Source organism: Sturnus vulgaris, chromosome 2 (genome assembly GCF_052056855.1).
Source record: "Sturnus vulgaris isolate bStuVul1 chromosome 2, bStuVul1.hap1, whole genome shotgun sequence".
In the NCBI taxonomy this organism is placed as follows: domain Eukaryota; kingdom Metazoa; phylum Chordata; class Aves; order Passeriformes; family Sturnidae; genus Sturnus; species Sturnus vulgaris.
The window spans coordinates 94,702,202-94,724,018 of NC_142244.1; the positions used below are offsets into that span (position 1 = coordinate 94,702,202).

Below are 21,817 nucleotides of genomic sequence, written 5' to 3' on the forward strand. Positions count from 1 at the left end.
AGAGGGATGAAGCCTGTATGAAGAAAAGCTGAACACACATGAAGAAGAAAGCACAAGAAAAATCACAAATACATTATCTTTCAAAAGTAGATTTTGATAGAATTGGGTTTCTTTCCTGCAGTTGTTTATTTCTAAGTAATGGGACTTGTTGAGTAAATTTTTGTTTGGTTTGGGGGCTTTTTCTTGTTGATTTTTTTATCTTTTGTAGGAAATCTCTCACTATTTAAACGCAAAGCACCAATTCAAAGTCTGTCAGCATCTGAGTCAAAATCCCATATTCTAGGAATTCAGACCAAGGAAGTCAGAACGCCCCAAATGTGACAGACAAGCAAACAGAATGGGGAGTTCTCTGCACACTTGCTGCTAATTCAAAAGCTACTCTATCCAATGAACTGGGGTGGGGAACTGTGAGCTCCTGAGCATTAAAGATTGCTGTGAATGATGTTCAGTAAATACAATCAAGCTTAAACAAAACACATTAGAAGTTTTAATGAACCAACCATCAATCTCTACCCAAAGCAAGAATTTCTGCAAATACACTCTCTCCTTCAAAACTCACCATTTGATTTAATTTCTCGTACGTAGTTACTTGGAAACCACCCTGTTTTTCCATTTAAAGTTCCTTCCCACCAGCCTCCTTCTTCCACTCTTGTAACATGAATAATATCGCCTTTTGAAAAAGAAAGTTCATCTTCGTTTGTCTGCTGAAAATTAAATTTGGCTCTCACCACCAACTGATGGTTGCCGTTATCTGTCATGTCCTAGTAAGTGAAAACAAAGAATAAAATGATCATTAGAGACTTAAACCACATTTCCATAAGCAAAACAGAAATGTCCATAAAATGGAAATAGCCTTTCCTCCACACACAATAGTCCCCACACATTTTTACTCAAACACCTTTATAAGGAGCAATTTGGCATTTCCAGTATTTGCCATTTTTAGTCTATAGGTTTCTATCAGCCATGAGAGTACACATTTTTACTTATTACAGCCCCTTCAAATCAGAAGGGTTTAACAGAGCTAAAATGAGAATTATTGCTCTCCAAAACAATAAAGAAAACACATACATTTTCCACAACTGCCTTTGACAACTACAAGGAAACAAAGGCTTTACATTAGAGAGGTTTTTTCCTAAAATTCTTTGTGATGCAAGGAAGGAGAAACTGAGTCGGGTTTAATTTAATTTTGCATCTATTGAGAGCTTGCAGCTCAAAGCCTTTTCCTTTTATTTTTTCCTGTAACAGATCAGGTTGGTGGCTTCCACAGCTGAAGGTACAAGTTTCGACGGCCTGCCAATAAAGGAGTATTCTTTCACAAAACCTATGAAAGGGTTATGCAACTTACCTTAAATAAGTCCTCCCAAATCATTTCTCACCAGGTTAACAAAGCTGGAAGCCTGCAGCAGTCAGACTTGCAGCTGTCCATATACACTATGTATGCATGCTCATCTCCTACCATGGATATGAAGGCAGATGATCACTCTGTCCTAACATCTGGATGTTCTTAGAAGTAACTAATCAGTCTCTTGAATTAATGACTTTCAAATTCAGCATTTCGTCCTTGGATGTCAATTTTGGGTATCTGCACCACTCATACATTTCATGAGCGTTTGGGCAAACCACTAGGTTAAAGGAGTGCAATACTTGGACAACTTTAAAAACATTGCACTGGAACTGAGAGAACAGCACTACAAATCATGTTTGTCTCTATCATAGCTAAGGATCAATACTTGTGCAGATAAAAAAGTAGCTTAGTGGTAAGATGACTGCGTAAGCAGTCCTAGTCAGCAATCCAGATAGAAGAATTTCACCTACATGTTGCCTATATAGTTGAGGTGATTAAAAGACTGCATGTTATCACTAGGATCTTACATGTCAGTTTAATTCATAATCCCAGCAATCATGTTATTGTATCAAAACTCAATATGACTTTCATCAGAGTCAGCAGCTGAGAAACTACAGGAAAATGAGGGCAAACACAACTTTGAAAACATGCAAAAAGCCCAAGATAATGTAAGTCTCAGTGTTTGACAATTAGATCAGCACATTTTCAAACAAGTGTCTTTGCCTTAGTCCTCTGCTTGTACATTATGTGCTTTCATCCTCTCTGCTCAACAAGAGAAGATGTTTTGGTACAGTAAATGGTGAAAAGCCACAAAATAAGCAGAAACATTGCACAGTGAGATCAGCTACAAACATGATGCTCTGCCAGTATGGCTTTCCAGCAGAGGAAATGAGTACAAACTTGGTGAGAACAGTTCCAAACTGATCATGTACACCAACAAAACCAAACCAGGAATTTCCTGGGTTTGGCCACCCGTCCTTTTTCCCCTCCTTCTCGCACTTCTCTGCTCTAACTTTGTACAGAGCAACTCAGATCACCAAAGTGATAGAAATACTGAATATACTCTGATTGCTTCAGTGATCCAGCTAACAGCTAGTCCCACCAACTGCTGCATCTGCAAAACTGAGTAGGCTGTGAGCAGCAGAACAGGAGCTTGAATTAGTGACCTAGGCAAAAACTTGCATAGGTTCTGCTACCAGAGAAAACATATTACACCACACCTAAGAAAGCCATGGATAAAGCAGCTCTCATTAGGGATCTGAACTCTCCTTGCAAACCTTCAGTGACTAAAAATATGTTTTATCACAATTTCTATGAGGTATGCAACCCTGATTTCAGCTGTACTATAAAACAATGGCCCATATGACTAAGAAGGCAAGTTGAAGGATCAACCTTGAAATATAACAGAAAACAAGAACAACTACCACTACCACCAACATTAGAAGTATCACCTTCACAGAGGTTTGAATAGTCTTCAATTATCACCCCTAAACTCAGAGAAAATGAGATTTTTGCCTGTGGAAAAGAAAGACCTTACAGTGAAAAGAGAAACATAAATCCAGAAAGATACTGTGTATGCAGACAACACGGAGCACTCAAGGAGGAAAAAGTAGCTCGAAGTTCACAAAAAGCTGCATGTATTTTGAAGCATCATATGAAAAGCTGCAAAAACAAACTCACAGGCTAAAAATGCAAAACTGAAAAAGAGAGGAAACAGTTACTTTGCTACACTGTAATTTACTTACAAAACTCATTAAAAACAAAAAGGGAAAAGAAAGGGGGGGAAAATATCACACCACAGCATGTTTCATTCTTCCAGAACTTACCAAACTCCGATACTGTCCCTGAAAGAGTTTTGAAGTTCTACTGTGTGAAGACTGGGATCCCAAAGAATCAAAGGATTTTATCCGATGAGATGAGGGACGTGCACATACAGAGTCACTGCCCAGCCCTATGTCTGTAGGAGGGTGGAAAAAAAAAGTAAAGATTAGAATTTAAATACCTCTGTAAAATTCACATGCTTAAAGCAGATTTGATGTATTTGCAGTTACTCAGTAATTCAAGCTTTTAAAAATTATAGCAATAAATAATCTGAAATCCTGAGACATTGACAATTTCTTCCTTACACAGACAAGAAGACAACTTGGCCTGTTTATAGAGGAGGGTAAGGGTTGTATTTCTCTATTCCTACTCACTACCAGTCTATTTAAAGGTAATTAACCAGCATCATTTTAGCTAGTAGCCAAGAATTTTGAAAGCATAAAACTTGCTTGAAGTGAAGCCAGCCACATCTGTTTCTTAGCTCTTCCCACAGCCCCCCATCTCCTCAATTAAAACATTCCTTCCACTGCCTTTTTTCCTACATTCCTTTGCCTCATCCTATTTTCTTTTTGCCAACTAAGCTATTTTTTCTTCTTTGAGAAAGGAAAATGCTGCTTCTCAAGTAAACAACACCCTCCAAAAACATTTCTCCTCTTCCATTTGTCTCTCCTCTGAGAGGCACACTCATGTGATATGTTCACCTGAAGGGTTGTGTGCCATCAGGGGGTCCCTTGAGGGCTGGAAGGCATCAAGAGAGCAGCAGGACAGAGCTCATCCCACCATCTGAGCCAGAAGTGGGGCAGCTGGGGGCACCAGGGCAGCCCCAGCCGTGGACACTGGGCTGGCACCTCCCTGGGATGGGATGTTGCCAGCCAACAAGAGGGGTGTGTCTGTGTCCTGTGGCTTAGGGAGCTACAGCCAGCCAGGGGCTGCACCCAAAGCAGCTCCCAAGAGCCAGGTTCAGCACTGGCTGCAGCCTCCTTCCTTGGTCCCACCGCTCCAGAGATTATTATTTTGGTGGAGTGAAAACCCACAGAAGACTTTCATCAGTAACCATGCCTATTACTCACATTCCTCATATTGTAGGAAGGCCTATCTCAGAAGAACCTGTGTATGCCTGAAATTCTTGCAGACCCACATGGGAATCTGAAAGCCATCTTCCAATACTAGAGCAGAGAGACAGAGTCTAAAACACCTGCTACACAATTACCCAGTTAATGAAAGTTACAAGGTTTACGCTTCTTGTACAGGAATGAGACAACACCATAGTTTGCATGTAGTTTTGATTTTTGGTTTCCATACCACAACAACATGCCCCCACCGTGAAAGGGATCAGCCCAGGTCCCTTCCAACCAGCTGCAGTTGTGGCTTTTGGACATAGGCATTAATCTATGGATATCTGGACAAAACAGCCACACTTTCCCCACTTGAATGACAGCAAAGGCAGCAATGGCGAGTGTACAGCAGTTTAAAAGATGCACTGCACTGGTTTGCATTTGTGTTTACACTTGAGATGAGCAGCAGCACCTCCAACGGGTCTAAACAGCTTCAAAGAAGTCAATGGTATTACTCCATGCCCATTCATTAAAACTAAGACTTGGCTGCAAAACTTAATTTTAAAGGATGCTTTCTAATGCAAGGAAAAAAAAATAAGCCACCAAAAGCACCAAATGTCTCTTGAAAAAGACCAGGTAAGTATTATAAAGGCGACAAGATACTTATTAGTATTAAATGAAGCAACACTTATGCATCCTCTTCTTGCTCTCACAAAAACTGACACATATGGTTCAATTTTAGAACTCTCTCTCAGACTCTGACTTGATGACCAGTACTGAAACTTGCTGCTGAAGGTGGAACAGGAAGAAACCAAAAGGGCCAATGTTAATTCTTGACTATCCCAGGGTCCAGTTGGAATAACTTAGGACAGCCTCACCCTACAATGATGGATGGACACCTCTCACCTGTCTGTTATTTCTACAGCTCTCTTCCTCCCACCAAAGAACTTGAGGTGAGTGGTTCATGACTTCTAGCTGCTAAATGAATGAAGTATGTGGCTTAAGGGATCAAAGATGTTGGATAGCCTTTTGTTATTGGCAAGAAAGGATACCACTGGGAAACATATGCCAGGGAAGACAAAAATATTGCCAAGCAGTTCAAATAGGAGAATGACAGAAGAGAGCAAAAGTCAACTCTAGTATTTCAAACTTGAAGGAAAAAAAAACAAACGAAAACCATCTAAAAAACAGACCCTTTTTCTAAATTGCTTGCCTGCTTAAAGGCTTAGCCTTAAGCTCTACCACAAAGCTTCCTTCTGCAGAAGACTTGACTAGAGAACCCAGAACCACTGCAAAGTTTTAAAAATATGAACTTCAACAAAATCTCTTTTAAAATGCTGCATATGTTCAGTACAGGTATAAATATACACTGATGCATGGTGAAAGTAGCAGTAAGCCAGCACAAGACAGAGCAGTCTACTTACCTGCAGTAACCTTATTTAAAGCCACAAGAGAGCTAAGAACTTTGCTGAAATTCTGTCCCTGATACAGGTCATTTGCATCAAAAGTCTGAAAAAAAGCAAAAAACATGTAGTTAAGTCACAGAAACAAGCCTTCAAGCTTGCACATACAAACCACGACTGCAGAAGCTATTGCACAATCAAGGTATCAGTCTCTTACTGGCTGTTATGAACCAGTAAAACTAGAGGGGGGATTTCCTCCTTAAAACAAGTAAAACAACAAACTACGACACTTTTAAATGGAAAGATAATATAGCAACAACTGCTATTTATTTTTGAAAAAAACTGAAGAACAGAGAACGTAAAAATATCAAGTATCATTCAAGTTACAAGAAAGTTGAATAAAACAAATATCAGAAGTAGTTTTCCTGAGACATTTTGGCCAAAAAAAAAGTTACTGGGTACCTTTACTCTTTGCATACTCTTCTTTTTCTATAGCAGTGCACAGGCATTACCTGATTTTTCAAAATGTACTTTGAAAAGAACTACAAATACTTTTTGAAGTATACTAAAACCTGCATGCTATCTCTTTACAATACACAGAGGAAAGCAGCATTCCTGAACATTAATGAATTTTAAAAAGAATTAAATTGCTGGATAGGTTAGATCAAGGATGAGTTTTGGGAAGGGGACAGATGAAAAGAGAGGTTTATTTTATTTTTATTTTTTAACTGTGGTAAAGCAATCCAAACTTGAACAATCTTGCAGAAAATACTCCAGCAACTTTCAAGCACTGGGTGACGACATTAAACATCTGGATTTTTTGGGGGAAAAGAGGACATTTTTCAAGAAAAGGGAAAAACTCCACAAACCCATATTTGCCTTAGGTCATGGAAACACTCATCCAAAGTCTCATGAAAATAGCTCTTGCAACAGATTCTGCATAGGTTAAAAGGACTCCCAGTATTCCTTTGTGCAAGACTAGAAAGCTGACAATAAAAGACAGCTGTTACAGTTCTTCCAACTGATTTAAGAAACTGAAAGAGATTTCATTTTCTGCAATGTAGCAGTTTTTATCTAAAAAGTCAACAAAAACCTGTTCACTTTCCTGATAACAGACCCATCCCACAGACACTATCAGAAAATCCTTACCCCAGAAAACAGCCTTCACAGACAGGAGAGGAAAAACTCATAATCCCAGGGGAGAAGCAAGAAAGGAACAAAGAAAGGCTAGTTTAACCCAAGAGAAGTGAAAATGTTAACAAAAGCTATGAAAGTAAACCACAGAAGGGGCTGCCAGACCAGTTCTGACTGGTGATGCAATATCGCAGGAAAGGTAGAACAGATTCAGGAAACATTTAATGACCGTGTTAGTCAGTTAATAAAAAAAAACAACAAAAAAACCCAAAAACAACAAAGCCTCCCAATGCATCCACTGCATACATTAACATGCTCATTTCTCCCCCCATCAGACTGAGGATCATCTCTGGTCCCAGAAAGCAGCAGTTCTGGCTAGGCTGTACAGGTGCCAACCTCTCTCAAGCTTGAGTAGCATTTACACAGCTCAGAAAAGCAATGCCACACAACACATACAGCATCAAGCAGGCAGAACCACACACCAATATACTCCAAGCAGTTATTGCTCACATAAATTAAGTCAAATAACTATTTCAACAAGTTTCACTGGACTACAGATAATTTAAAAATACTTCTCTTAGTTATTTGAAGCTGTAAGGAGAGGCACCAGGGAATTGCCTAGATGTGAATTTTCTAAGACTTTTCCTCAAACACAAGGAATATTAAAAGACTGTACACAAAAAAGCATTAAGGAAATAAAAAATAATCTGATTTAACAAAAAGACATGATAGATTTTATTAACAGCATAATTTATAAAGTCAAAACCAGGCTGGAGATCAGTTTAACCACTGTTCAAATTGTGGAAAAAAATTAAGCTGCTATGGAATAAGAAAGTATTAAGAGTGTGAAATTTCCATTGTTACTACACACTTATTGTGGTAGTTTTTAAACAAGTAAACTTGAAATATGAACAGAATCACAAAAGACTAGCCCTGATCCTAAAAAAAATAAATACACAAGACAGGTGCTCATGCAGAAACCAGAACAGGATCAGAAATGGACAACAGGGGAGAAAGAATGACTAAGAAAGGGAACATTTTTAAAAAAGGTTAAAAATTATAGCTTAAACTTACAAAAACTTAAAAACAACCCAACCCTAAATCCATTTTAAGCTCACCTTCATTCTGGATTCTGATAGAGCCAAGAGCTCTCCAAAGTCAGGCTGACTTGAGAACAAAAGATTGAGAGGAAGCTCATTTCCTGCTACACTCAGACTATAGGGGATACCAAGAACAATTTGATTGGATCATCCCAACACGTATAGTGCCATAAAAAAACCTGTATCCAGGACATGCATCAGTCTGCTCCACAGGAAACAACACAATGGGAGGATGCAAGAAACATTTGCTTCCTTGTGATTTTACATGAAGCAATTCTGACAGGAAGCCAGCCTCAGCAGCTCATGGCCAATATGTTCAGCAGCAGCCTACAATAAAGGGGGAGGGGGACAGGATACCCTCCAGAGGCATCTTCTCCTAACAAAGCAAAAGTTTAAGAAATAACTAACCTAGAGATGTAAAAGCTGAGGAAAATAACATAAGTGTTCTAAAGTTTTGAAGATAATTCTTGATTATAAAACCTTTATCTCAAAAAAAACCAAAACAACAAAACCCCAAACTAAAAAAAACAAACCAAATACCAAAGAAATACACAACCCACCAAAAAAAGCCAAAGAAAACCAAACGACCCCACCAAAACAGGAGAAAAAAACAAACAAACAAAAAAATACCCTGCCAACCACTTATACCCTTCTTCCATCTTAGTGGAGGTTTGCACATTTCACAATATATGTGAAAATTCTGACACAGTAAGAGCATCAAGTATCCAGAGAAAACAGTCTACTCCAGGTTCTCAAGAGAAGTCCAACTTGCATGTGGCCTTTAATCTTCATTCTGGCAATTATGGACAAATCAGCTGTATAACTGACCCTCAACATTTATCTTGATGTTAAAAACAGTAAGTTCTCATTCAGTGTCACTAGATGACAAACTCTTCCACCATACAGTACTCCCAATTCTTCAATTGCAAAAAGAGTTGAATTTTGAGATCCAAATATCAAGAAAAACTGTTTTCATAACATATTACCAATTAATAAGGTCTCCATGCTAAATTACCATCTATAATACTGGCATAACCCCATTTTCTAATCACAGCAGAAGAACAATATCAACTCAAACTTGCACATCCTCACAGTTCTTTCAACCTAAAACCACAAACACTTAGGTATTACTTTGCAAATAGTAAGATTTGTCTTTTGAACAGTATGCAACAGGTATATATAGACATTAAACAAGGCTTTATGGAAAAAAAAATATTTCCAATATACCCTTGACTTCCAGGCAAATGAAATTTATAACTCTGTAGACTCTACCTGTGATGAAATACACCCTCTTGTTCATTAAATCCTCACCTTCCACCAAGAGTTAGATCAAACATTAGTAGAAATAAAAGAATAAAACCGTAATAGATCAGATCAGATGAGGACCCAGCTAAGCCAAATCTTTTGAACAAACTATTTAACTAACATGCCTTTGTTTTTAAATACCACAGAATTGCCCACATGCACATACACCTTACATGAGCATTAAGATGAGAGGAGGAGAATGGGCTGATGCTCAGAGTGATGGTGTTTGTCTTCCCAAGTCACCACCAGCAGTGATGTAGCCTGGCTTTCCTGGAGATAGCTGAACATCATCTGTCTGCTCATGGCAGTCATGGATCCGTTCCTTGCTCTGCTTTGCTGGCAGGCACAGCTCCAGCTGTACCCATTACACTGCCTTTATCTCAACTGGGGAGTTCTCTCACTTTTACCCTTCCAAATCTCTCCCCACCCCACCAGGGAAGAGAGTGGCTGCACTGCTGGATGGGGTTGAATCACAACAATATCCCAGATGGATGCTGTGCTCTAAAGGCAGACCAGATCAGGCTAACAGTGACCTATAAACAACACTATGCATAACACTCAAGAGCACTCTGGCACTTTTGGTCACCGACTGCCAAGGCCTGCCCCTCACCCACACATCCCTTTTCCACACACCACACTAATTCCAAACACAACAACAACAAGCCTGGCTTTCCACAACTATATATAAATTTTCTGCCCCCAGATTTCAACTGGCCACACACTTTATTTGTAACAATTTTATGACCCTTCCAGGTCATTAGTGAAACGTTACACAATGTGGTCAAGTAGCAATGGCAGCAAAACCCCTACACCAAGATATACACTGGATGGTCATTCTGCATTTGGAATTACAATGAAGTGTATTAATAAGCCAGTTTTTAAACTCACTTAATGAGAGCCATTTTCATTCTTCCATCACTGACATTTCTTCAACACCAAACAAAATGCCTTAGAGATTCATTTCATCCACATACTAGTTGATCAACTACCACATCCACCCTCCGATTTTAAACAAGACTAAACTCTGCATAGATCTGCTTAAACCCCATAACATTCAAAATTACCTGAATGTATTAATAGGACAATTTTAAGCCATCTAAACCACTAACCCTCAGTGGATGGAGATTTCTGTTCAGTGTTTCTCATCTAATAGCAATAAGGAAATAAAACTAACATAACAATGTCCCAGTACCTATTAAAAGGAAAAAACATTACCAGACAACTTGATGAAAGAAAAAGGAAATGAGGAAATAAAGCTGAAAATATACATGGTGAAAGCAGATTACAGCATGCAGTAAGCCTGCAGCAAGATTCTTTTCTTCAAATCAGTCAGTTTTAGGCTTCACATAACCTTTATACTATTTCCCCCTTCTAGACCTTAAAAGTCAAAATCCAGTTATGGAGGAAGTATTTTTAAATAAAGGTATTTCACCGGATAAAGCAAGGTCTACAGCTGGAAACAGAAAAAAAAAATTGAGGGTAGTTCAGTAAAGCTTTCCTCTGACACACTCTTCAAATAGTTCTTCTACAAACCTTAACTTGCGTGTATCCTTAAACCAGCAGAGCATCAGTAAGTAAGTATCTAACAGTCATTGCGAGAAAAGTTCACATACTGGTTAAGAGTTAAATGGAGTAAAATAGAAACGTTTTTCCTTGCTAAGCTACTGCCTTGAACGTACATAGGTGCAGTATTTCCCGTGAGTATTACCACTTAAATCATCTGACAAAAATAGGTGACAGCTCTCTTTACAGTACTGCATCACCAACTGCAGCAGCTGCGGAGCTGACTTAGGAGCAGCCCAGGCATGTGTGCAGCACAGATAGAGCTGCTGCTGCTGCTAACCTCACCAGCCAGCCCCCAAGAAAGCTGCAGCCCCTGGGCTGTGTGCACTCAACCACCAGGACACTTTCCAGCTCGGTTTTGCAGCCTCGGGCTCCTTGCACAGAAGATTACGAGAACATTGGCTCGCTCACCCGGAGGAAATGGAAGGAAATGAGCAGAGTGGCTGACAAAGCACAGCATGACACGACAACGTGTCACTCCACCTGCTCCTACTGCACACGCCACAGTGTTTTTGGCCATGAGAGCATGAATAAAGAAGTGGTAGGAGAAAAAAAAAAAGTAACTCGTTTTTAGAAACAGGTGATTGTAAAAAAACACTAGGAATCCCAACACCTTGCTTTGTTGTGCCACCACCCCCAGTGTGGCACAATCCTTGGAGCAAGCTGGCAAGAGGAAGCCACGGAGGCCATCCACGGTTCACCTTCTCCAATGATGACTCCTAATACACCCAAGCTGAAAAAAGAGATCCTGTAGGTAAGCCCACATGCAAATCACAGATTTGTTCATTTACTCTCACATTAGGTCAGCTCTAAGTGGTGCTGCAGCTATTATGCAGCAGCTGCTGCTCGAGCTGTGCATTATCATCTGAAAGCTGCAGCAGCAAAAGGAGAGATAAGAAAAGCAGGGAACTATGACAACTGAGAGGAAAGGAAGGGGTGAGGGGAGAAGAGATGATTACAAATGTTCTGGAAATCTCTAAGAAGCATACTGTTGCCCAAATGTAGCACTGTACAGCACAAAGGAGAGCTAAAAGAAAAAATCAGTTCTGTTTCCAAAATTATGAGTGAGATAAAAGGAAAGGTCTGAAAATAACTGGAAGAACAGACCTGCAGTACATGATTTCTGTGCCATTTGGTAACATTTCACAGGAGAAACATCAGTCGTAAAGAATAAATAAAACTTAAGAGGTGGTCTGGAATAAATTTTGCTGCTCATATAAACCTACTCCTCAAAAGTAAAAACCTAACTGTACTAAAAGCACCACATCACCTAGAAAACTTCAATTCCTGCAACTAGAAATACTTTTAAGACATAATATGTTATCAACAAAAAAAAGCAAAACCAGCTGTAAAAATGTATATGGAAGTTTGTAGTGTCTGTGTGCACATCTGTGTGTGCTTGCATCCAGAGACACATTTAAAACACAAATCCAAAGAGGACAAAGGTTAAAAAAATCTGGTTTAGAGTCCTAAAGCTTTCCAGCTCCAAGAATTTTTGCCCAAACCAGACACAAAGTGCTACGGATTCCGCAGAGCATTAATTTCAAATACTAAACAACATTTTACCTAAGACAGTGCTTCAAAGTAAACTCCTAAACATGGCTGAGACTAAACATACACAACATATTTTTCATCAACAGAAACAAAAATATAATTTAAAAAAAGAAACACAAAGAAATACTATGTTTCCTTTTGGAGATGAACAGTACAATTTCTTAAGCTTTCCAAATCTGTTTTTAGAATGTAACACTGCAAGTTAGTATACTCAAATGAATTCTTTTGTATTAAATAATAAAATTTAGTATTTTTGAGCATAAACACCTAGTAGTAGGAAAGCAAGATATAATTTAAAAAGCAGAAATAGAAAGATTAGCACTGCCTACACTTGTGTAAGTAAGAAAACATAAGAGCAAGCCTGTTTCAAATTTCTACCTGCGCAGCAAAAGAAAAACTACATTTATCACACCTTCATGCTAAAACACTTCCAAATTGCTTTGTACGTTTTGGTTTATAGATGATATCACAAAGTGATAACCTCAGCTGACATAGAGAAAGACATTCAGTAGCACACAGTATCAATCCACAATTGAGTACCATGGCTTAAGGAAGCTCACACTCCTGGGACTACAGGCAAAAATAAGCGTTGTTAGCAAAGAAAATTTGACTCTGAAGTTGAGATGTCTCAGCTCTTGCCAGTGGAACAGGTTACACCTACATGCTTGGCTAAAACACAGCAATTGCATAAGCACCTTCTAGTGCCAATGAAGAGAGGCACCTCAACAGGAAAATTGGCCAGAAGCATACCCTGAGAAAGACTCAGCCCAGAAAAACCCACCTCTCTTCCTGGTATACACAGACAACTCTATAAGCTACTGTCCTAAAACAAATCAGGAAACACAGCTGCAGAAATCCACACCAAGATGCAAAGGCAATACTGTGTCCAAGTAAGAGGACATATAGCATTTAGAAAAAGAAGAAAACAAGTATACATTTGGAAATAGACACAGATAGCTCTGCTATCAAGCAGAGTAAGCAGTCAATGATAAAAATGGTAAAACTTAATTTTAACTAGTAACTGCACAAGGCAGACACTACCAGTACATCTTATAAACAAGAACATGGTTAAATAGTCATTTTCTTGGGGACAACCACATGAGCAAAGTAAAGGACTTTCCCAAATGAAACAGACTGTAGAGAAGGAAAATAGCTTCTGGGTCTCACTGCTCTCCCCCCTGCCATATCCATCACAAGAACAAGGCTGACACCTTCTCCAGGACTGTAACGCTGATTCTGAGTAGACACATCTATTTCATAAAACCAGTGCCTTCTAGTATGAACAGCTCATTAAAGATCAATGTCACAGGAGAAAGTCTGAAGCCACTTTTTAGGGCTGCCTATGAGACAGATGCTGGTAATCCGTTTGAGTAAAGTTTGTCAATAACTCGCAATTACAAAAAAACAGATCTTGCAGATTTTGGTCTTTCAAATCCATGTGATGTCTGTAACACTACCAACTGGGCACCTTCCCCAGCCTACAATGCCTCTTAGACATGAACAACTGCAAGTAACGGGAGGAGCTGGTCCCTTGAGTGGCCACACTGCTTTCTAAATCATAGTATTAGATTACGATTTTGGGAAGCTACTCCCTTCATTCCACAGCTTCTACTACTTCAGACTTTGTTAGGCACCTATCCTTTCACCAGCCCCATTCAAGACTGACATGATGGAACAGCATGGAGAACACAAGCCTTCCCGAGTTTCAGTTTAGAGCCCTGTAGTACTAGTACTAGCTCACAGGTAGGCATCCCACCTTCTCCTCCATAATCCACAGATGAAAGTCAAACTTTCAAGTAAGGCTACTGCAACAGAATCTATAAACTGTTCCCATTTTAGAGGGGAAACATACATTATGGCATCATCATTCTCATACATTTGCAATTTCTTCCTGACTTTTCTTTTTTCCCTCAGTAATAAGTTAAAAAGAAACAAGTTATGAAAAAGCCGTAATGAAAGAACAATCTAAAAAAAGGCACAAACTCCTGACCAACACTTCAGACTAACTGAAAGTACAGGAAGTACTGAAAAGGAAAACTGACCTGAAATAGATCAGTCAGTCACAGTAGAAATCAAAATAACATGAGAGCAACAATGACAGTGGTTAAGGCTACCAAAACAGGATGCCCAAAGGGCCTGGCCAGGGTCTGGAAGTAGTTACTGAACATAAGCACTCAGAATGAAATCATCTCTTCCCCAATGGCTGAACTAAGTAGTGACATGAATATATTAAGGCTCAGATTAAACCAGTTTTTAAGAAAGAGGAAGCTGATATATTCAGGAAACTTTCAACTGGGTTTCAAACATTACAAAGGGAGAGTCTGCTTCTGGCATACTTGAATTGTAGATTTATTTTCTAAAATAAAAAAAACAAGTACACATTAGCTAAACTGTGAACATCTCCATACTCTTACCTAAAAACACAGGAAAGATGCCACAACTGATTTCAGATGCCTTCTGTCTAGATGCATGGTTTGCCAACATTTCTCAACTAATTTCTGAAGTATCAGCTTAGTTTCAAAAGCCATGCTGTATGGACAAATAAAGAGAAGCCTATATAATGAGGCAAAAAGCTTAATTTATATAATGAAAAAATTTGAGAGGAAAAAAATTAAAAACTAGGAAATCCTGCTTTCAGAATAGGGATTGTTACCTGCAATCCAAATCTCCATTTGCAAAACAAATGGAGATTTTCATGAAGTCCAAGTACCACAGGCACACAGGACGATTGCTGAGACAGACTTATTTCAGAACAGCAGTGTTCAGAGACACAGGCACACCCAGAGCATGTTAGGGAGCAAGAGCTGGAGGTGGGTAAAAGGAGGCATCTTATTGCAAAAGACTTTGTACTACATGAGGTTATCATCTCCCTCCTAAAATAGCCTGCTGGCTGTTTTACTACACTACCACGTGCTCCAACCACAACTTAAATGCCATCACATGCTCACATTTCATCTGGAACAAATGTGTGCAGCCAAGTGATCAGATGATGCACAGATTCAGCATCAATGGAGAATGAACTATGGACAGAGCATGAGCCAGAAGCACAGACCCACTGACCTCAAGCACACTCATTTCCCCCACTGCTTATCAGCTTGAGAGTCTCATTTTGCTGTGTGCACACATACTTTTTAAATAAACATATTAACAAAAAAACCAGGAAAATCCTTGTAGCATTAAATATGTACTAGTAGTCAAAGAAGAAAGACTGAGGGGGAATTGATATTCTGAAAACAGTCAGAATTTGACTAAGTGTGATTAAACACATGGGGAAAAAAGTGGGAGAGGGGCATAAAGATAACAAAGAAATTCAAGACCTACAGAAAAAAAGGAAAAGAGAAATGTTACACTCTTCTGGTAAGAAGGGATTTAATCAGAAATCTCAATTGCTTCCTTAATACACTGTAGAAAGTGCCAATAATTAAGAATAAAGGCTTACTCTATTTTCATATAGCTTGTTGAAACTTTCATTTAATTTAGAATCTCAAAACAGAAAAACAGTAATTCTCAAGTAGTTAGCAGAAATGAACAAGCCCCAAAACCAACACTTCAGGCTTCAACTAGAGCAAATTCATTTCCATACTTCCCTTTTAAAAAATTGATTGAAGAACACAAAGCTGTACACAAATCCCTGAGCTACAGCTCCTCCCCAGGCATACCCTTTTCAATCCGTAGTTTACTATTATTGCTCCAGCCAGTATAAATACTCTCAGAAGGGGCTTGGGCTGGATCTCCCCTCTCTCACAGGTACCTGTGACAACATGATCCAGCATCCTCCACCATTTATTAACACTCACTTAGAAAGAGCAGGCACAGGACTTTGCCAGGAAGCAGGGACAAGCCCCACCACGCCTGCTGGGGGGACCAACCCTTCCTGCCCTGGCAGGGCAGGGGGAGCTGCCTGGGCAGCCCTGGGACCCAGTGTCCTTGGCCAAGGAAGACAAAAAAACTGAAGCCAATTTAATGCAACAGCCTGTAAGCTGAGGGTACCCAGCAGCTGCCAAGCCAGAAGACAAGTCATCTCTGAAGGTGACAAGGCAGACATCTCAGCAGAGACATGTAGCACTTGTCTAGGTAAAACCATTCCTGCTCAGGATTTGCAAGCCCACAGATCAAAGCGAGATTTCAGGAGTAAAATCTCCCAGACTCTCTCTCACACCTCCTTATACTCTTTTCACTCAGGGGGCCATTCAAGTGAACTCACAGAAAACTAATCCAGCAAGTGGAAAGCTTGCTGCAAATTTCTTGAGCTAAACGAGTCCAGTATCAGACAAGACTAGCACCTGAGCCAATGCATGGGAGAGAAATATCGTATCTGCCAGGGGGACACACAAACAAACAAACAAAAAAACAAACAAAAAAAAAAACAAAAAAAAACAAACAAAAAAAAAAAAAAAAAAAAAAAAACAAAAAAAACCAAACAAAAAAAAACCACAACCTCCAAACATTTAGCTACAGTCCAGCCACAGCCAATCATCTAGCATCATTCAGTAGTTCAGTAAGAAATTAAAACTTAACGTTTATGGGAATATCTATAAAAATTTCCACATTCCAAACTAATAAAAGATGCCCTCTAGCAGGTTACAAGCAACCACAAAAATTCAATCCACATCAATTCTTCTTATTCATAGTAATGTCCAGGAATTCAATTGGAAATAAATAAAGATAACTTCCTTCAAGAAACTAGCTATTGCAAGAATTTGATAGTTCCGATTAATCAGGTGATACACTATATGATGGGCTTGGGTAGCCAAGCTGACAAGGGCAGCTAGAGTGATCCTGTGAGCAGTCAGGCCAAACAGTTTATCTTAATTCCTTCTTAACAATCTCATCTCCACAGTCCAGGGTTCTTCCAGCCTCGTCACCTCCCTCACTGCTAATGCCTTTACTTTTAATGCCCTTTCCAAAACACAACTGCTCCCACTCCCACCTTCACAGAACAGAGTCCCCAGTCCAGCCTCTCACTGGCAACACACACTGCCTCACCAGCACTAAATGGGCCCTGATCCAAAAAGGACATCCTTGGTTCCCTACAGCCATCTGCTGAACACAGCAAGCCTCAGCCACCATCGGATCAATGGTAACCATACAGAGACATCCCCATCCCACCTGCCCACCTGCATGCAGGGATCCGGCACTGAGGAGTCCAGGCTGTGGCAGCTGATGCCCTGTATGGGCAGCAATGTGTCTGCCCACAGGCACAAGGGCTTGGAACCTGGTGGAAGACTCAGGCATGCTACCTTGTCCTTTTACAACAGTTCAGTGACTGGCAAAGATTGCTTTGGTGTGAGCTCTTTTGCTAATATAACTGCTGCTCCTCGACAGCAAGAATTTCTAGCAGAGAGCCATACACTACTCCAAGCAGCAGCCAAGGATGCCATCTGTGAACCAGGACAAGCACTTCAGAAAAATCAGTGACAGCCTACTCAGGCCCAAAACCTGCATCTCAGATTTGCTAACAGGGAAGAATAGAGAAAGGCAAATATAATATAGCAATATTTCACCAAGGTTTTCTCCAACAGTTTGTCTCAGGGACTATCTGCATCTAAAGGTCTTAAACAGATTTTTTTTTAGATTTCTTTAGTCACTTTGTAAATGATGCAATTTCAACTTCTACAAAAATCACAGAAATCATTTGCACAGGTTAATTACAGGGTAAAGAATCACTTCCTTTCATTTGTTATGACCTTGCCAATTGCTTGTTTTTTTCTGAGTAACCCTTAACTCCTGTGCAAAATAGAGAGAGAGAAATAGAAAACAACCTTTCTACTTTCTCCATGCTGCCTGTTTCCAAGATCCTGTTGACCTCACATACCCATTTTTTCTGTTGACAGAAGAGTCAATTTATCTGCACCTCACACACACTCAATTCCTGCATTTTCCTGTAACAAGTTCTGTTAAGTCTTGAAATGGCAGACTATTCCATTTCCTTTTAATATAGCATTTCTACTAGGCACTGCTGCAAATATAATTCATCTTGATGCTACAATTTACAGAACAGTGAGTGACCAAGCACAGCATCTTTGTGATTTGCCAGTACTCCATGACACATGTCAGTAAAAGAACTCAGACACTAAATTGAAATTTTAACTACAGTGAGCAACGTAATACTTGGCATAGCCTCAGCAGCAGAGGAATGGAAGGCAGCCAACATGAGCCAAGCCTTTAAAGATCAAGGAAGGAAAGTAGAAAAGAGATCCAGAGATCTACGGACCAATAAAACAAATGTCTAAGCCTGGTAAGTTGATAAAAAATGTAATAATGAAAAAAAACAAATCCAGAATTTGTGAGGTTTGCAAAAATAGGGAAATAGAAAAGAATTAACATTGCCTTGGTAGAAGAAAGGAGCATTTCCCAAATGCTTCTATGTATCTTAAAGCAATAAGCCAAATATAGGGTATCATATCATCACATCATATCTGAAGATCCTTTGAAAAGACAAAACAACAAGGGTTAGTTTTGTTTTAAACAAATGTAATTTGAGCCAGGAGACTCCTCTTGAAGATTCAGAAGTACAATAGAAGAAACAAAACAACAGCTGTATAGAAACAACGAGATTTCACTGTGGAATATCCAAAGTGACCTATAGAGATCCAACTTGGGAGCCACATTACTCAACACAATGTACCTGCAATTTCACAAAAGGCATGCAGATATAGTTTTGATGAGGATATGAAATCATTTGAATTAGTCAAAACTTGAACTCACAGAACAGCCACCATACAATGTTGTCAATGGCCAAACATTAAAGTGGGGGGTGAAATCCAATGCCAACAAAGGCAAAACCTACCTCAAGGCAAAAAAAAAAAAAAAAAAAAAAGGAAAAAAGAAAAAAACCCAAATTCCATCATTATACCTGTGCAGAAATGAGTTCTCAATTAGCTATTTACACTGACAGATACAAGATGACAGTGGGGTAACAACCTCAGGTCATTAACCAACCAAGTCTAGAAGTCCAAGAAAAACAATACTGGAAAATTAGAAAAGACAGAGGCAGCAAACAGGCTTTTTTACTATTTCCATAGTATTTGTATGTAGCCTAAATGCAGCTGTGGTCCACTGTGATACTACAAAAGAAGAAAGGATACAGAGATGCAAACTGTTTAAACCAACTGAATTAATGCAATTATTCACACGAGGAAAAAGTAAACTAAGTGTGTTCATCTTGGAAAGAGATGGGATGTAGTGCAGCACCCTAATGCCATATAAACTCACATATAGCATAGAGAACATCACTGACATAAAAACAAAGGCACCCACTGCCACCAGCTGCAGCACCTGAACAAACAAAAGGAAATTATAAAATGCATAATTTAGATATGGAATTTACTGCCATAGGATGCTGTGAAGGTAAAGAAAACTCAAAATAGCTTTAGAAAGCTATTTAAATAAGCCATAGGAGGAGTTCCATTGAGCTGTTAAATATATAGGGATACACCCCTCACTCCACACGGACTGTCAGAAGTTGGAAAGATTTAACAGCAGGTATCAGAGGTAAACACTGTACTGCTAATACCACTAAATGCACCACCTAAACACTGACATAACTTTGCACCACTTCAAAATCAGCTAGCAATTATATCTAGGCTTAAATGATAGCAAGGAGATAAGCAAGAAGAAATAGCTCCAAATATCACTATACCAATATGTTAAAGTTACAGCACAGAAGTAGCATCCTGTTATAAAAATTTCATGTGATGCATTAACACGTGGGAGTTTTCTCCTCACTTAATCTTTGCTATTTAAATACCACAAAAAAGTCAGCCTTAGTCTACAAGAGCAACTTATGGATTATTATACTGACCCATCTTCACAGTTGATATTGTGGAGTTGATACTAATGGGACTTCTGTGGGAGGCTCACAATTTTCTAATATGCAAAGTAAAGTTTGCTGAGTTAACAATGAGGCTTCAATTACAACTATAATTGTTGTAACAATTGTTGTAACCCCTATAGGGAAACATTTCAAAATGAAACTATGATTTACATAATACTTTCAGATAAAAGAATACCAACCAAACCACATGGATCTACAGCGTCCTCAGAAATACAATTCATCACTGTAAAGCCATAAATGGCTGTAACACTGGCATTTAGCACAAGTCTCAGGAAAAGCCAAATTAAGAGCACATATAAACCCCTTTCAGATTATTATTTCCCTAACATTCCCCAAAAATCCCATGTAAAATTCCTGCTGAGATTACTAATGTGACTAACATCAGTCTCAAGATGTCAACCTTTTAGCTGTGACACCAAAGCAGAGACCCAGTTATAGCCCGAGTCATGTAGCACTGGAAATCTAACTTGTATGAGACATGTGGACTGCAAAGCATACTGATTTATTAACACAGATTATGTTAATGTAAAGAAGTAGAAAAGCAAAAGGTCATTTATTAAAAGCAGTAACTAGGGCAGTGATCCAGCCTCAGAGAAGCAGCACACTCAGAGGTGCTCTATGTATGGCAAAAGGAAGCATCACATCCTGTGTGGAAAATGGAGTACAACATACCATTCTAGAAATAGGTTAAAAACTTAAGCAAATCTTTCCAACTGGATGCTCCAGAAGCATTTAAAAATGCAAAGACATGGCTCCAACAGAGTAGAATTGCTCAAAAATCTTGGCAAAGTTATCTCAAAATGGTGCTGCCAGCATCTCCTCTTTATGGATGACATCAACAAAAGAGTGACTTGTGTTCCAAAAAAACAAAACAAAAAATTCACCTTCTGTGGGTGAGAAACTTTTTAAAATGCACTGCAAGAAGCAATGCAAAGCAAACAAAACACAAGTTAGGACAATATTGAAGGTTTCCAGCAGATCACAGCTCCTAGTGAACAATATCAAGAGAACACTCATTTTACCCTCTAATTAGTAACAGTAGCTCTGGAAATAAACATACAGTTTTTAAAAATCTGACACAAAGTAACTATTAAAAAGCACTTCTTATTTTTAAGAGCTGACTGAATATGCTAGTTCTGTACTACCAATCTGCCAAGCAGAATTTGTTTTGCCCAAGCCTTTGCCAGGCTTCTAGAAGAGCCTGCCTTATTTTGCACTGATTGGACTGTTGCTCAATACAAGACACCTGATAAAACAATACACGAACACTGTACAGGTACAGTACATACTCCTCATATTTGTGCCCTGCAACACAATTAGTTTTCATGTACCCCAACAATAAATCCACCTATGAATACTGTGCTCAAAGCTTGCAGCAGTGGTTTCCACACTACCTTTTATAAGCAATTCCTTCCAGACAGACATTCAAACCATAATCCCAAACTTCATGTCACTTTTTAAAATGGAGTTAAGCTATAATGCAATATCTGGATCATACCAAAGCAATTCAAGTCCTGCTTCATGGCAATTCACCTGCCTGAACTCCATGATTCTAGTGCTTTCTGAACAATTTAACTTCCACATACTAGAAGCCACTGGGTCTTCCAACATGAGACTATCTGCTTCCCAGTGTCACCCTGTCACCCCAACTAAAGGCCAAAGCATTCTGTCAAAAACTCTTCAAGCCATGAGAGCAGGTG

General features: G+C 39.2%; 1 protein-coding gene across 5 annotated transcripts in view; it reads right to left on the minus strand.

Annotated features, from left to right (window-relative positions):
* ARHGEF7 (Rho guanine nucleotide exchange factor 7) overlaps positions 1-21,817 on the minus strand; it is a 114,331-nt gene that overhangs the window by 62,938 nt on the left and 29,576 nt on the right. For 4 of the 5 annotated variants that reach the window (XM_014883223.2, XM_014883226.2, XM_014883227.2 and 1 more), the window contains exons 3-5: positions 5,646-5,730; positions 3,172-3,302; positions 560-761 (exon numbers count right to left, since the gene is read on the minus strand). In XM_014883223.2, coding sequence (XP_014738709.1) covers positions 560-761; positions 3,172-3,302; positions 5,646-5,730 — 418 coding nt within the window. Of the gene's footprint in view, positions 1-559; positions 762-3,171; positions 3,303-5,645; positions 5,731-6,773; positions 6,917-21,817 lie in introns of those variants that run through there. The other variant, XM_088160161.1, reaches the window with a different exon arrangement.